The sequence below is a fragment of the Rhynchophorus ferrugineus genome, unplaced genomic scaffold, assembly GCF_030347505.1.
Source record: "Rhynchophorus ferrugineus isolate W39M unplaced genomic scaffold, kcgeb_rfMv2 rfM4, whole genome shotgun sequence".
Lineage (NCBI taxonomy): Eukaryota > Metazoa > Arthropoda > Insecta > Coleoptera > Curculionidae > Rhynchophorus > Rhynchophorus ferrugineus.
The window spans coordinates 18,780,559-18,797,499 of NW_027472583.1; the positions used below are offsets into that span (position 1 = coordinate 18,780,559).

Genomic DNA, 16,941 nt, shown 5'->3' on the forward strand with positions numbered 1-16,941 from the left:
GTAATATATTCAGTACTCTATTTTTCTTCATTTCTGGTTTAAGCATTGTTTATACAAAGAATACACTTTTATAATATTATTAAGTGTTTTGAATGTCTGTTAATATTTTACATTTTTAAACACTTAAATTATAAAAATAATAAAAAAGTCCGTAGTAATTATATATATGTATTTTGTATAGGTTTTTTACCAACCGAGGTTTATCTTAAGTGAAAAATTATGTGTTATTGATGTATATAATTCTATAAACAATCACGGACATGTAAAGTCATTCTACGCGGTTTTCAAATTGCTACCATGACTGCAAAACCTGTCGATTAATAATTGTAATATACTATGAAGCATATATGTATTCGTGGTTACCTAACATGAAATGCATTTAAAGATGTCCTCTGCTATTTTCTGGTTGCATATACTAAAAATTAGAACTTTTATAAATTATTGGATACAAACATATATTTTAGTATTTTATGAAAAAATAATATACTATATATCTGTAAAATATAATTTTAGATGATTATACAAAGAGGCTAGGTAGACTTTGGTCAATTTTCGAGATATTTTATGACTACTTTTATGATTGTCGCACACGTTGTAGACCAAAATAAAATTTGAAAGTGAATTCTGAAAATAATACTCTCGATTTTCCAAAGGTAGGCAGTAAATTTATGTATAATGATTGCTGTAATTTTAACCGTACCTCATTATAATTTGTATTTACTCTACTAGAACCATATTAGAAGTATTATGTAATCATTGATAAGAAATTATCCTTAAGATACACAATGAGTTTGCAAATGTATTTATACATACGTAACAATAATCTAGGTATTCAGGGCAGACCATAATATCAAGTTCAGTTACCTTGAAGACTCGTGTCTGCGAAAGTTGAAGCGTCAGAAGTACACTGTGGTTGAAGAGGTTCAACGAAAGGTGCACGATAGGTCATACAGGTTTATTCTGACAGAAATAACAGTAATTTAAGTAAGTTTGATTAAAGAATTAGATATTCTTATATTTTTTATAATACTTTTTAACGTATAAAAACGTAAACATTGAATTTAGACAATTTCAGAGAGAATACATGTTAGGTTTTAGCGTAATCCCAATTTTTTTTTAATTTTTAGTAATTGCTTATAATTTTTATGTATATGTTTTATTCAATAATATTCTCACTGTGAACGGTACATAGATTAATATACCATTATGCATTCTACACTACAGTATAACATATATTATGCTAAAATAATTGTATATTTATCTTAAAATAATAATAGTATATTATATTACCAAATAACATTACAAAAAAATAAGAACAGTGGAGTTATTATCATAAATATATTCGTAAAGTAACTGTTGATAACGGTCACTGTCGACTACCGTAAAAATAAAAACTATGAATATGTGAATAAAAAATAATTAAATGTAAATATAAAAAAAGTTGCAACCTAATTGAGAACACAACATTTCTACTCTGGCAAATAGGTCTAGAGCGCCTTTATCTATCTATTTATAATATTTTATTTACTTGTGCGACACAAAAATGTATTGAGGAAAATTATAATTATTTTTAAATTGTTATTGTAAAAATTGTGAAACGGATAATTACAGCGGTTAAATTGTTTGATATACGTCAGAACTGAAAAACATACCAAAAAGAAATAATTAAAGTGTATGATATATATCAAAATTACTGATTTGCTTTTACTATGGTAAAATCGAGGAATTAAAGACACAGCTTTTAACGATAAAGATCTACTAACAATATAATAAAACAATCATGAGATACTATCTTGTCTATAAAATCAGTCTCAACTTATTGGTCTACGAATTTGTATTATTTTATTTTATATTAATGCATTTTTTTTGCTCTTGTTGACTCCATGCGTAGACTCAAAAAAATTCCATCTATATACATATATACATACATAAATACATAAAAAAAATGTTCTATATAAATAATTGTATAAGTACCAGGTTTAAACAAGTCACAAACACATCCTTAATCTAGCTAACTTGTGATGTTTCTTCAAAGAAAAATGATTTCTCAAAGTTAAGAATGTAAACTGAAACAAACCATAGAAATAAAAAATCGCTTTATAGAAATGATCCAATAAAATCCATACAATAACTGTACAAAGAACTGTTAAAAACTATCAGCTGTCAAAATAATAATGTTATTACAGGAATTGAAAATATCTCAAACTCTAATTACAAAGGAGATGGTTTATAAAAGAACAACATCTAATAAAATAGTGTGTGTGTAATTTAAATTAAATTTACGCTACTTAATAATAATTAATTTAACAATTTACACTTAATCATAAATTATATATAATAAATCGCTTCAGCAGTTGGCAGTCTATGGTTGTCATGCTGCTAAATCACCATCACAGAGTAGTAAAGTCCTTCCAATAAAAGAGACAATGCACGTCATCAAAATGTAACTTAAGTTTTAAGTTTAAATAAAATAATGAAACAAAAATAACGTTATAAAATAAAATTTATTTTAACATTATGGTACATGTATTACATATTTATTGAAGGACTTAAACTTCAGTTAATTAAACAACCCCAGTAGTTTGTTCGTTAGATTTGTTTTATTATATTTACATTGACATACGACAACAGTGCCGACTAGCACCAACACAAATCGAATTTTTAGCATCACGCATCTCTAATGTCAAATCATCATGGCAAGTTATGTGATAAAGCAGTATCTGTAAATTATAAAACTTTTGTATCAAAATGCGTGTTCCTCCCAATATAGGATCATTTCTTGGATGAATGAAGTCAATGTAGACGTCGAATACCGTAATGGCATGCAATAGCATTAAGAATACTTTTAAGCCGTTATTATCTACAATGACAAAAACAAAATATTTAGGATAAGCACGTACTGATAGATGTTGGGAGAATCGTAATTTTGACATATTAAATTCTTCATATATTGTTACCAGCTGATACCCGCCCACTTAGCTGGACACATGCTAAAATGTGATTATAAAATCTAGATTGAAATATGAAAAAATCGCTTCATTTAATCAAGACGGTAGGAAACATGAATATAGATTGTATTTTGTTTTGGACGTCATTTGTAAACATCCTTTAAACTTACCAATCATAGAAATAAAAAAATAAAAGAGATCCTTATAGCTAAGGAAATCAAAAATATTTTAAGATTATTATTCATTCAAACAATCAAAGAAGTTCTAACATCCAAAAGGCTTGAACAAATATTAAGAGATTTCCATTTAATTTAAGAAAATTGAAAAATAAGACAAGATAACATAAATGCAGTCAAAATTATTTTACTATTTATTAATCAAAATGTTGTTCCCTTTATCTTAATACTCTAATAAATAATCTTGAAAAATAGAGTTCCAAAATGCTGCTATATTAATATACAATATATTGTTATTTACAATCATACCGCCAACAAAACATAAAACCATATATACTACACATAAATATATGTAAGAATAAATTCGACAAATTATTTTCAAGATCGCGGATAGGACGATAAAGCCGCAACGTTAAAACTGAGTTAAAAATTAGTTGAATGAAACTAGTCGGACCGAAAATAGCGATTTTTCTATAATAGCGACTGAAAGTACTCGACTAAAACACTCGATAGTAAAAAGTAATCAATTGCTAAACAATCGAAAGTCGTTTTCGATGACATCTCTTCGATGACAATTTTTAAACGTCTCGCTTAGGGATGTCAGCCAAAAATGTCGATACCAAATCATGCAAAATTCACTTGATGATTCCCTTACCTATCGAATATATATACAATATATAGGAAAAATATCGATATTTTGAGCCGATATATCTGGATATTTTATTTCATAGAAGTATCAATAGTTAAAATTAGAGCGTAGAGATAAGCGAGAGTATCGAATTTACTAATAATTTCGATATGAAAATCTAGGATTTTTCAATAAGAGTTTTTTAATTTTTTACCTGCGAAGAAAAAAATGTCGATGCTTATTTTTAATAATATCGATATTCCTTAACTCCAACCCTACCTCTCCACCAAAAATTCACTTGAGCAACGGGGAGAAATCTTAAAATAGTTCGATACGCAACAGCTCCCTCTCGAAGAAACGACAATAGGATGAACGTGCTCGTCCCGTCTGAAGAGTTTATAGTTTTATAATATAATGTACACGATATTATGACAAACAAATTACTGTTTTGGCCAATAAGGTCATTATCTATGCACAAAACACTTTCAGTTTTATGAAAATGTTTTAAAAATAATTAATTCAAATCTCATTAGATTCATTATTCATTTTTATATTAAAAATACGATATTTACCTTAATTAAAAAGTGTAACATAATAAATAATTTTGAAAAAAAAAATGTTTTTAAGCGGCATGTGGTCAATAACAATATATTTAATTCATCTTGTATTTTTTCTCTAGCAATTTTGCATTTTTTATTATTCCAGTTTTGGCGAGACTCAACTATGCATATCAATTAGTAACCTTGATATTTTTCTAGTTACCTTCTAAATTTGTATTAAAAATAAATAGAATATTAATTGCTGTTAAATCAGTTTTTAATCAGACAGTGAAAACCTCTTGGTAAGTTTATTTTTAATTAGGCCTCATTATAGTTTATATTAATTATAATTCCTTAATAATTTTAATACATTCAGTTACCGAAATATTAACATGTACGTACATTTACAATATTGTTCATAATCAACCTACTCACTCACATGTCGGATGTTGAATGACAATTTACTGTAATTTAATCAAAATTTGACAGCAACTCCGCCAGTTCATAACAGCGTCCCTCTACGTGCATGTTGTCATGTTATTTCTCTGAAAACTTAGCGATATAACGGGAAAGTTTGAGAGATACGTGGTGCATAGTAACAGGTATACCCTAGACGCATAAAAAAGAAATTTCGATGAGACACAGGCAGTATTCAGATGCCTTTCACGAAGTTTATTTATCAATTAAATCGGTAAACGGGTCGGTTTGATTTAACCACTACTTTAACTGTGATAATAGTGCTTTTATTTATTACGAAAACATGTCAGTATATGCTAAATTATTCACTACATTAATTTTAGTGGGCAGTATTTTGCTCGGACTTTACCTTAAACACGATAATTCATTATTTTGTACTGACGTTACCGTGGATATACCATGGATAGGACAATGGACAATATGGAAAAATAACCCAGGTAATTTAAATTTAACTGAATAAAACCACTGTATCATAACAAACTGAAATTACAGTTTACAAGATATAGGTTAGACGCTACCAGTGTTGCCAGTTCCTGTTGAAAAAATGATATTTTTCAGACGATTTAACTCTTTTTTTTATGTCGATATATATTTTTGTTTGTTTATTTACATTATGATTTATATAGGTGACCGTTAATTATGTTTTATTTTGTTTTTACAAGTATGTATAAACTACTTGAATGTTCAATGACTAATTATGATTTGGACGGAGTTAAAACTAGATTTATATATCATAAAAAATCACCATTATAATTAATATATGATATATTTTACTATATGAATATATCTCGATTATATGCACCTTATGAAACCTGCTTTACCTGATAAAACATAGAGCCATAAAATATTTATTTTATTTGGTGATTGATAAGATATCATTTTATAGATTTTGACGTAATGTTCTATATATATGTTAGTATACAAATGTGATTGGTTCAATAATTTAATAATAATTTGACTTAATTTAAAAAATTACACATAATGTACCATAAAATTTAATCATTCTTTAATTGAAATTCTGTACTTCCGCTTTTGGTATTAGTCATCCAAAAGTTTATTCTAATTTGTGGTTTTACACTTTTAAAGTTGTATTTTAAAGTAATAAACTAAATAATTATAAAGGCAAAAAAACCTGAACAATAATTAAATTTTATATAAAAAATATTAAACAAAAACTATAAAATAAGTATAAATAGAATTTAATATTATTGTTATTATATTTTAAAGATTAGTTTTTTTTTACTTTTTATCTAACTGTGACGACTGTTCTTTGCTGAATTCTATACTTTTTATGGCCAACTACAATTACAGTCACGAAAATAAAGAATACGAATATACGAATTTAAAATAAAAAATATTTGGGAAATGTTATATATTATATTATATATATTAAATCTTAATAACCTATAATATTATACAATTCGATGCCAGCAACTTAAGAACTACCTGACCTTAAAATACTTTGCCTACTTAAAAGCCATCATCGAAAATATTGAATATTAAAACAATCTTACCAAATAGCACGTTAATCTCTGGATATGTTTTCCACATTGATATAAACTAGTTGACATTGAAATTAGTTGACATAGTTTATTATTAAGTATTATTAATAACTTCTATTTATTTTTATAATAAGATTTTACTACATGGTTTAAGTAATAAAAATTAAATTAATATTAATGAGACGAATTTTAGATAATATTCAGAAAGATTTTGTGATAAGTCAAGTTAGCGATAAGTAAGTTACTAGTTTCCATGTAAGTTTTCAGTGATTTTGTAACATGTAGCTTGGCAATGATTATTATTTTTAAATTACAAGTGCGATTACTAAGATTTTAATATAAACGAAAGCAGGAAATTCAAAATTTCGCCAGATTAAGTCGAACACCGATCAGAAGGGTTACGAAACATTGACGTCACGTAACGTTTCCTAATCATCATTTCCGCATTAAACGCTTAAAACTTTTAGCGTGTTTCAATCAATTTTATTTATTTTATTTAGATTATGTATGTTATATTATATGGTAATTAAAAAATCGGTTTTATGTTACCAACAGAAGGAAATTTAAACGAAAAAATTAAATTGGTATGTATCAAGGCAAATAATCTAAATTTGCACAGAAACGATACGTCGATGGTGACCGTATTATATGACTGTAAAGGAAATAACAATTTTAAAAAGAATACTAATCTAAGCCAAGACAAATCAAAATAATATCGATGATAAACCTACTAAAATAATTATGATAATTTGAAGATACAAATACCAATGTATTTAACAGGGTTACCAAAGTGTTAATTTTACATAGTTTATAGTAAGTACAACACAAAAAGGGTTTAAATTATATACATTTGATGATGGAAGTTTGATTTTCTTAAATTAAGCCGTTCTGTGCAAAATTTTATCCGATATTGTTTCAGATTATCAGTAATTTTCAGATTTCAGTAATATTTAGATAAATAAAACGCACAAATTGTAATTTTTTATTTTAATAATAGCCTTACAAAGTTCTAAGCACATGCAGCTGCAATCAGGTACTTTACAAAATCTGTGTTTAGACATTTCTGATCAGTTACCATTAACTTGGCGAAGTATAGCCCATGGAAGTATTTGTTCCGAGTTTTTACAGATATATAGTTACATTAAGAACCCTCACAACCCAATTTATAACACCAAATTATTAGATATCTGACCTATACCACGCAAGCTGTCCAGAGCGTTTTCTTTCAAAACCATTTGTTTTGCAGAAATAACTTTTATTACGAGTAAAATAAATATATAGAATTGTCATAAAGTAAGTTTTTCAAAATCAGTCATCTAGCCTATTATAATCAAATCATGTTTCAGTAGTTTAAGCAGCAATTTTGAAGTGAAATGGTATTTTATTGAAATGTAATTTGATATTTTCAAACCTGAAAAAAAATTGTCAACAAAGTTAGACGGTTTTGACATAAATATAGTTACATAATGCAGCATAGCATCATCTAATGTAATTCTGTCAAAGTTAATTTCTAGTTAAGTGTCGGTTAGGTACCAAGATTTTAGGCTTTTTGCTAATGGTAAATGTTGTAAGATTATTACAGGGCGCTAGTCAATTTTCTTAAGAATGATCATCATAAGACAAACTAATAATAAATTGACTGGCGGTTTGGGAGGTTCTAGTGCGTTAAAGAACAGGTAACAGGTTAATTTAAAACACACTTTTCTGGCAAAATTAGTTTTTTTATTCAACATAATTCCCTTCAAGGGTGATACACTGATTATAGCGACTCTCCAACTTTTCGATACCATTTTTGTAGTAAGATTTTTCCTTTGCTTCAAAATAGGCCTCAGTTTCGTGGATCACCTCTTCATTCAACGAAAATTTCTTCCCAGCGGGCATTCGATTGAGATCTGAGAATAGGAAATAGTCGCTTGGGGCCAGATCTGGAGAATACGGTGGACGAGGAAGCAGTTCGAAGCCCAATTCATGGATTTTTGACACGGTGCATTGTCTTGGTAAAGCAGCACTTTCTTTTTCTTCAAATGCGACCGTTTTCAGCGATTTCGTCGTTCAAACGGTTCAATAACGCTATGTAATTGTCGCTGTTGATGGTCCTTCTTTTTTCAAGGTAATCCTCCATGAAAATTATTCCATGCGCATACCAAAATACAGACGCCATAATCTTGCCAGTCGACTGTTGCGTTTTCCCACGCTTTGGAGTGGGTTCATCGTGTATAATCCACTCGGATTGGACTGTCGATTGGACTTCGAAGTGAAATGATGGGGCCATGTTTCATCCACTGTCACATATCGACGGAAAAGCTCGGGTTTATTACGTTTGATCATCTTCAAACACTGCTCCGAATCTTGATGATTCGTCGTTGTTTTTGATCAAAATAGCTTTCTCATACCCAAATATTAGTGAATGATATGATGTACACGTTCTGTTTATATTTTTAGAGTGTCTGCTATTTCATTCAGTTTCAATTTACGGTCATTTGAAATCATTTTGTGGATTTTTTTTGTTTTCTTTGGTAACAACCTCTTTTGGGCGTCCACTGCGTTCACCTTCTTCGGTAAACATTTCACCACGTATAAATTTAGCATACCAATGGTTGATTTTCCTGGGACAATGTCCGGAAACTCGGCATCAAGCAAAGTTTTTGCTTCAACTGTATTTTGCCCTTCAAAAAGCAATATTTTATCAACACGTAAAATTAATTTTTTTCCACAGTAACAAAAGTTGCTTCACTCAAAATGCTATAATTCACAAACTAAGATCCAACAGCTGTCAAATTTATACAAGCATCTTTTGAGGGTTAGGGCTAACTAAAAACATATGGATTTAATTCTAGTAGCGCTATCTATGTGTCAGGCCGGGAACTTTTCAATTGACCTGTTAAAATTAGCGGTATATTATAATGCGTCGATAACATTGGTATGACACATTGTGTTAACAGGAAATTTTATTCCTAGAGTATTCTATCCGTTCATTAGTTATATAAAAGAGATTGATATGAAGCTGAAATGAATTATCTTAAGCATAAAATCATCTTATTTTTTATAATATCGACTAGAGAATAAAACATGTTTTAACTGCGAATTGCTTAAGTTAATTTTTACCAAGGATGTTACATAAACTGGCTGAGGCAATTTTAAATACATTAATATTAAAAGTCACGCATAAAAATAAAAGATAATAAATATTGGGCTTGATATTCATAAATGATGTAACAGAATAAATGTGTATATATATTTTATACAGCATTTCGAATATACGTTAGTGCTAGTCCAACAAGTATTCCGTAAGTTTAATGGAATATAACTTTTCATTCGGTGCTTGCATGTAGTCTAATCATTTTTTCACTTTTCACATTCCATTAAACCATTCATTAATTATTTCTTATCTTTCTGGTAACTGTAGGTATGCTGTAAATTATGTGCCTTCATTGCCTTGACCTATTCTCTGCCTTTTGGTGTTATTAATCTAGAACCCCACATTACATGTTTTGCATTGTAGTCTCCTCCAGCAATGAATCTATTACCCAGCGTGTTAAAGAAACCGTATTGTTTTGCCTTCTTGTGTTTAGGTGGAGAATACATTGGACAACTCATTGCTGTTTGGCTTGATCAATGCATTTTTGAAATAGAACTGAAAATTTCTCCTAAGGAAAATGACGTCTTGTTTTTTTTTATCCGCACATACACTGGATACAGAACACTTGAGACTGAAGACTTTTTTAACATTGACATTTTTTTTTAAATTTGGCCAATATATGGATAATTTTGTTAGCCAATATTTTTAATTTATTTTTTCAAAGAATAATTGAAGTTATTAAACGTTTTAAAAACCTTTTAATTATTTTTAATAAACCTTTTAAAATGGTACTTATTTTTAAAGTTTTATTAAAAATATTACTTGTTAAAATGTTAGAGAATATCGATATTTTCTTACTTTGATATATCAATATTTTAATTATTTCAAATATGGATATTTCTAATGATATAGCATAATATATAACACGAAATACAACTTTTGGAAAAATAATATTTCTTTTTCTAAACCTAATGTATTAGATATATCCAACATAAAAAGTCCCCGGCCTGACGCATAGATGGCGATACCAGAATTAAATCCATATGTTTTTTAGTTAGCTCTAACCTTCAAAAGATGCGTGTATTAATTTGACAGCTGTCGGATCATTAGTTTGTGAATTATATCATTTTGATTGAAGCAACTTTTGTTATTGTGAAAAAAATGGATAAAAAGGAATTTCGCGTGTTGATAAAATATTGCTTTTTGAAGAGCAAAAATACAGTTGAAGTAAAACCTTGGCTTGATGCCGAGTTTCCGGACACTGCCCATGAAAATAAACCATCAAGGATTGGTATGCTAAGTTTAGACGTGGTGAAATGAGCACCGAAGACGGTGAACGTAGTGGACGCCTAAAAGAGGTTGTTACCGACGAAAACATTTAAAAAATCCACAAAATGATTTTGAATGACCGTAAATTAAAAGTGAATGAAAGAGAAGACACTCTAAAGATATCAACTGAACGTATACATCATATAATTCACGAATATTTAGGTATGAGAAAGCTCTGTGCACAGTGGGTGCCGCGCGAGCTCACTTTTGACCAAAAAATAACGACGAGTTGATGATTCGGAACAGGGTTTGAAGATGATCAAGCGTAATAAACTCGAGTTTTTTCGTCGATATGTGACAATGGATGAAACATGACTCCATCATTTCACTCCGAAGTCCAATCGACAGTCATCCGAGTGGACTACACACGATAAACTTGCTCAAAGCGTGGCAGAACGCAACAGTCGGCTGGCAAGGTTATGGCATCTGTATTTTGGGATGCACATGGAATAATTTTCATTGACTGCCTTGAACAAGGAAGGACCATCAACAGCGACTATTACATAGTGTTATTGGACAGTTTGTAGGACGAAATCACCAAAAAACGGCCGCATTTGAAGAAAAAGAAAGTGCTGCTTCACCAAGACAATGCACCGTGTCACAAGTCAGTGAAAACGATGGCAAAAATCCATGAATTGGGCTTCGAATTGCTTATACACCGTATTCTCCAGATCTGGCCACCAGTGACTAGTTTCTGTTCTCAGATCTCAGAAGATTGGGACGACTGGGACGCAATTTTCGTCCAATGAAGAGGTGATCGCCGAAACTGAGGCCTATTTTGAAGCAAAGGACAAATCGTACTGCAAAATGCTATCAAAAAGTTGAAGGGTCGCTGTAATCACCCTTGAAGGGAATTATGTTGAATAAAAAAAACTTAATTTTGCCAAAAAAATGTGTTTTACTATGGTAGGTCGGGGACTTTTCAATTGATCTGTTAATGGTAGATTTATTAAATAATTTAGTCCTCTAAATTTTAAATTCATAGACATATTTTCGAAATATTAGTGTAATGTTGTGTCTAACTTTATCGTTTAATCCTAGAATTATATATTTTTTCATTGTTATGGTTTTATCTGACACTACATCGTGTTATTTTCACTAATCCATAACACACTAGATATGATATTTACAGATCTTCGAAAGCTAATAAAAAGGTTAATATATATTTGAACCTTAAATAAATTTTAATCTATTGTTGCGACTTGTGTGTGGCAAATATACATAAGGATTAATTTAGAATAAATATAATAAAAGACCTCAAAGAGCGAACCATTATCACAATCAGCAAAGAAACTAGTGAGTCTTATATGGTTTTATTTCTTGTCTGATAATTGTGAAAGAATCCTTTGTATGAGTACGTCTATATTATTTGAATGTGTGGCTTATATTGTGTATTGTTTCAGATACAAAAATCAAAATGCCTAGTCTCGAAAAAGGTCTTCCGTTTAAGAAAGCCACTTTTGGAATGGGTTGCTTTTGGGCAAATGATGCGTTATTTGGTGCCCAAAAAGGTGTTTTACGAACAAGGGTTGGGTATTCTGGTGGTACCACGCCGAATCCAGTTTACAAGAGTATGTAAGTAGAAGTTTAATTATTTTCAAAATAAAATACTATTTATAACACGTATAGAACAATTAATACACTGAATTTTTTTAAAATCAAACAAAAAAATTAGATAAAACCTGATTAAATTTAGTAATTTTCATATAGCTCATTACCATCACAGCTTTCTATGTTGTAGAAAATATCTTAATCAATATATTGTACTTATATATAACAATGTTAGTGTTTCGCTTGTTTTCTTGTAATAATGTACTAGATCCTTTAATTTTCCCCGTTCTGATTAAATTGTTTATGTTGGTTTCTTTGATAAAGCTTTCATAATTTTAGTGAGGGGACATCAGGTGGTGTGGATGCTGACTCAAAACCCAGTACTAGTACTGAAAATCCGAGGTAGAATGAATTCAACATATAGTATTATTATATTGGTAACATCTCTCGTAACCATAGGTTATTTAGGAGTTAATCTGGTGGCAGTTATTGTTATTTCAGTTTCATTCAGACAAAAGAAATATACTTTGCTAGATAGGATATAAGATATAGACCTGTTTCCACATAATGTTCATATTTATAACTTATCTGCATTCACCATAACAAGTCAATTGAAAAGTCCCCGGCCTACCATAGTAAAACACGTTTTTTTTGGCAAAATTAGTTTGTTTTATTCATCATAATTCCTTTCAAGGGTGATACTGATTAGCGAACCTCCAACTTTTCGATACCATTTTTGTAGTACGATTTGTCCTTTGCTTCAAAATGGGTCTCAGTTTCACGATCACCTTTTCATTCGACGAAAATGTATTCCCAGCAAGCATTCTTTTGAGATCTGAGAACAGGAAATAGTCGCTGGGGCCAGATCTGGAGAATACGGTGGATGAGGAAGCAATTAGAAGCGCAATTTATGGATTTTCTCTATCGTTTTCACTGACTTTTGACACGGTGCATTGTCTTGGTGAAGCAGCACTTCAAATGTGGCCATTTTTCGGCGATTTCGGTCTTCAAACGGTCCAATTACGCTATGTAATAGTGGCTGTTGAGGGTCCTTCCTTTTTCAAGGTAGTCAATAAAAATTATTCTATGCGCATCCCAAAATACAGACGCCATAACCTTGCCAGCCGACTATTACGTTTTCCCACGCTTTGGAACGGGTTCATCGTGTGCAGTCCACTCGGATGACTGTCGATTGGACTTCGGAGTGAAATGATGAAGTCATGCTTCATCCATTGTGACATATCGACACAAAAACTCGGATTTATTACGCTTGATAATATTCAAACACTGCTTCGAATCATTAACTCGTCGTTATTTTTGGTCAAAAGTGAGCTCGCGCGGCACCCATTTTGCACAGAGCTTTTTCATATCCAAATATTCGTGAATAATATGATGTTCACGTTTAGTTGATATCTTTAGACTGTCTGCTATTTCATTCAATTTCAATTTACGGTCATTCAAAATAATTTTGTGGATTTTTTAAATGTTTTCGTCGGTAACGACTTCTTTTGGGCGTCCATTGCGTTCACCGTTTTCGGTGCTCATTTTACCACGTCTAAACTAAGCATATTAATCCTTGATGGTTCATTTTCTTGGGGCAGTGTCCCGAAACTCGGCATCAAGCCAAATTTTTGCTTCAACTGTATTTTTTTGCCTTCAAAAAGTAAGAATTTATCAACACGATAAATTCTTTTTATCCATTTTTTTTCACATTAACAAAAGTTGCTTCACTCAAAATGCTATAATTCACAAACTGATGATCTGACAGCTGTCAAATTTAAACACGTATCTTTTGAGGGTTAGGGCTAACGAGGGTTCCATAAAAAACATATGGATTTAATTCTAGTAGCGCCATCTATATGTCAGGCCGGGGACTTTTCAATTCGCTTGTTAAACAAATTTCCCACCCTTTTAAAATAAATTAATTTCTAATCATTGAAATTCTATTTCAGGGGAGATCATACCGAGGTAATCGAGATTGATTATGACCCTAATATTATCAGCTATCATGATCTTCTGAAGCTTTTCTGGAATAATCATGAGTACGGCCTCACCACAGTCATTAAGAGACAGGTAAATTCTTTCGGTTTTTGGTACTAACAAAGCACCATTTGAACTATCTGTCGTTTTAGTACATGTCGTTGATTTTGTATCATGACGAAGATCAAAAAAGAATCGCTGAAATTGAAATCAAAATCGAAGCTGGGAAGAGAAATGAGAAGTTACTTACTGAACTTGCTCCAGCTGGTCCATTTTATCCTGCAGAAGAGTAAGTATAATTATACATCTAAAATTAGTATATATCTGTGAAAATATTTTCTATTTATTATAATTTTGAGTTACTTCAAATATATTCCTATAAATATTTTTATAAATTTTTGTATACTCTATATATAACATCAAATCCTTTATTTAAACTGTACTTAAATGTACACAACTTAGCACAGCTTTATTTTAACATTGGTTGGTTTATTAAAATTTTCATTTTTTAATTTAAAATTTAAGTTTATATACATTTTCTACAAAATGCTCCTATATATCTCTATAGATACATTTATATAATTTTTCTGGTAATACCATAGTTCCATAACCACTTTCAACCTTCTTTTGAGCTTTAGTTTTATATCAATACAAATCATCAACTTTTCCAACGAAAACGAGCAAATCAATTATCTCTTACTCTTAAAATATTTGTGACTCTTCTGTTCAATGGAATTATTGAATGTTCTATGGAGTTCGAAATTCCTTTTTCTCCAACCCTATATTATTATTTTACTAATATGCTAGATGTTAATTAAAAGCTGACCTTATATCAATACACACTCTTTTGACCGACATTCTATGAAGACTATATTAAAATGTAAATATCTATTGTTGCTGATTTTAGTTATCATCAGAAATATCGTCTGCAAAAGCATGGCTGGATAGCAGAAGAGTTGAATTTGACACCTGAACTTCTGCAAACGTCAGAGGTAGCCGCTAAGCTGAATGGTTACATTGCAGGTGTTGGAACTGTTGAGGAGTTCGAGAAAGACGTCAAACGGTTGGCGATACCCGAAAAGATTGCCAGCTTTGTCAAGATACAACTGTTGGAGAATATGGGTGGCACTCTATACTGCTAAAAAGAATAACTAAGAAAATTTAAGACAATCTTGTCATTAACAATGCTTCTCCAAGTGCTTTTCTACCAAGCCCAATAACCTTCATCAGAGGTCCATCCTCTGATTAATGTTATTCTTAAAAAGTTATCTCGCAACAGATCTAAAGTTAATTCATCAAACTCCGATTATACGACTGGCGGTACAAGGGCAAAAAACATCAACAATAATATTAACAGAGGACTTGCCATTATTGTAAATAATGACATTTACCAGACTGTTCCCTAGGGTATGTTACTTAAAACATATCTTATTTCAGAAATAAATTTTATACCTCAAGATTTGTTTCATTTTAAATGCAAAAAACTGCTATAGTTTCGATCACAAAACATAAAGAAGAAAGTTCTTTATATTTTGTGGTTTAAATTTTAATAATTATGATCATTACTAAAGATATTAATTTACATCCATGATCCTACCTTTCTGCATGTTCTATATTTCTTGATGAGTTTGAGCATAAAGATAAAGAACTCAATATTTAGTGGTTGTCCACAAGCAATGGTTAAACAAAATGCTTTGGATTTACATTATTCTCTATTAGTTTATTGAAATAATAGCATTATTTAAGTTAAGGTATGAATAATTATTAAACAGTATACTATTGAAGCATTAAATTATTGATCTCAAGCAGCTTCACATCAAGATCTTATATATCAAGAACAATTTCTTTTTTAAACAAAGCTTAATGGATTTCTGATTGGGGAGTTAATTTATTTGGATCCAAGGAAGACGCCTGTGCAACCTGTTATATGAGGAATATATACAGTTGGACATGCAGAGACTTATTTGGAGAAAATATGGCTGATTTGTATAATGATATAAAAAAGATAAAACTGCCCTATATAACAAATAATTTTACTGTGAAAATAGCATATTTAAGTTACCTAGAATTCCTTATTATTTAAAACATTTTTGACAAAAGAAAAACAACCATACAAGTTGATTAATTAACCACATACTCATTACAGCATTCTTTCATATTTTTGTGAAGAGTATCACTGTTTGCTTTTTTACAAATTTATATTATTGTTAAGTTTGTAACTGCAACTTAAACATATAACATTATTTGATATTTGAAGAAAATTACTCAAAAACCAGTGGAGCAAATAGCTCAATCTCATAGCAGAGTTTAAAGGAGGTTTTAAGAAGAATACTCTCTAAAATCCAAAAATTTTTAAAATAAAAAAATAAATAATAATATATAAAAAGATGGAAATAAACACAGAATAATGGGACATATTATTCTTCTGTGGAAACAACAAATTAGAAAAGTTTAATCAATGTTGCCAAATTTCAGTATTTATTAGAGATCCCCCTAGTTTAATCTCTTTAAATTTAATTTAAAAATTTAAAGATTTTACTTTTATAGATAATATAGATTTATAACAAAAACTGAGATTGAGGCATTGCCGATTAAATTTCTAATGTAATTCAACATACCTGAGTAGGAAATTCCCCCAAATGTTAAAAATGTCCTAAAAGCCGGAAAAGTGTATTACACTATATATTGGTAGAAAATAACAATAAAACCTTAACTGAAAATGCATCTTTAAT

General features: G+C 30.0%; 1 protein-coding gene and 2 long non-coding RNA genes across 13 annotated transcripts; 1 reads left to right on the forward strand and 2 right to left on the reverse strand.

Annotated features, from left to right (window-relative positions):
• Positions 1–180: 180 nt before the first annotated feature.
• Positions 181–1,003, reverse strand: LOC143195888 (uncharacterized). Its single transcript, XR_013005606.1, has 3 exons — positions 865–1,003; positions 364–415; positions 181–310 (listed from the first exon to the last, which is right to left on the reverse strand). It is a non-coding gene; the product is annotated as an uncharacterized LOC143195888 (long non-coding RNA).
• On the forward strand, positions 552–15,666 carry MsrA (methionine sulfoxide reductase A). 11 transcript variants are annotated; one of them, XM_076403379.1, is made up of 7 exons: positions 4,482–4,593; positions 5,092–5,205; positions 12,082–12,253; positions 12,569–12,631; positions 14,182–14,302; positions 14,362–14,498; positions 15,117–15,666. In XM_076403379.1, exons 3-7 carry the CDS (start codon positions 12,096–12,098, stop codon positions 15,349–15,351), a joined length of 714 nt encoding a protein of 237 aa, XP_076259494.1. In that variant the 5' UTR covers positions 4,482–4,593; positions 5,092–5,205; positions 12,082–12,095; the 3' UTR covers positions 15,352–15,666. The 11 variants fall into 11 exon arrangements, with proteins under 11 accessions (XP_076259497.1, XP_076259491.1, XP_076259498.1 ...); XM_076403377.1 differs by lacking the exon at positions 4,482–4,593 and adding an exon at positions 4,760–4,893; XM_076403382.1 differs by lacking the exons at positions 4,482–4,593; positions 5,092–5,205 and adding an exon at positions 552–653.
• Positions 2,486–4,819, reverse strand: LOC143195887 (uncharacterized). The gene is made up of 2 exons (XR_013005605.1): positions 4,694–4,819; positions 2,486–2,720 (listed from the first exon to the last, which is right to left on the reverse strand). It is a non-coding gene; the product is annotated as an uncharacterized LOC143195887 (long non-coding RNA).
• Positions 15,667–16,941: the final 1,275 nt, after the last annotated feature.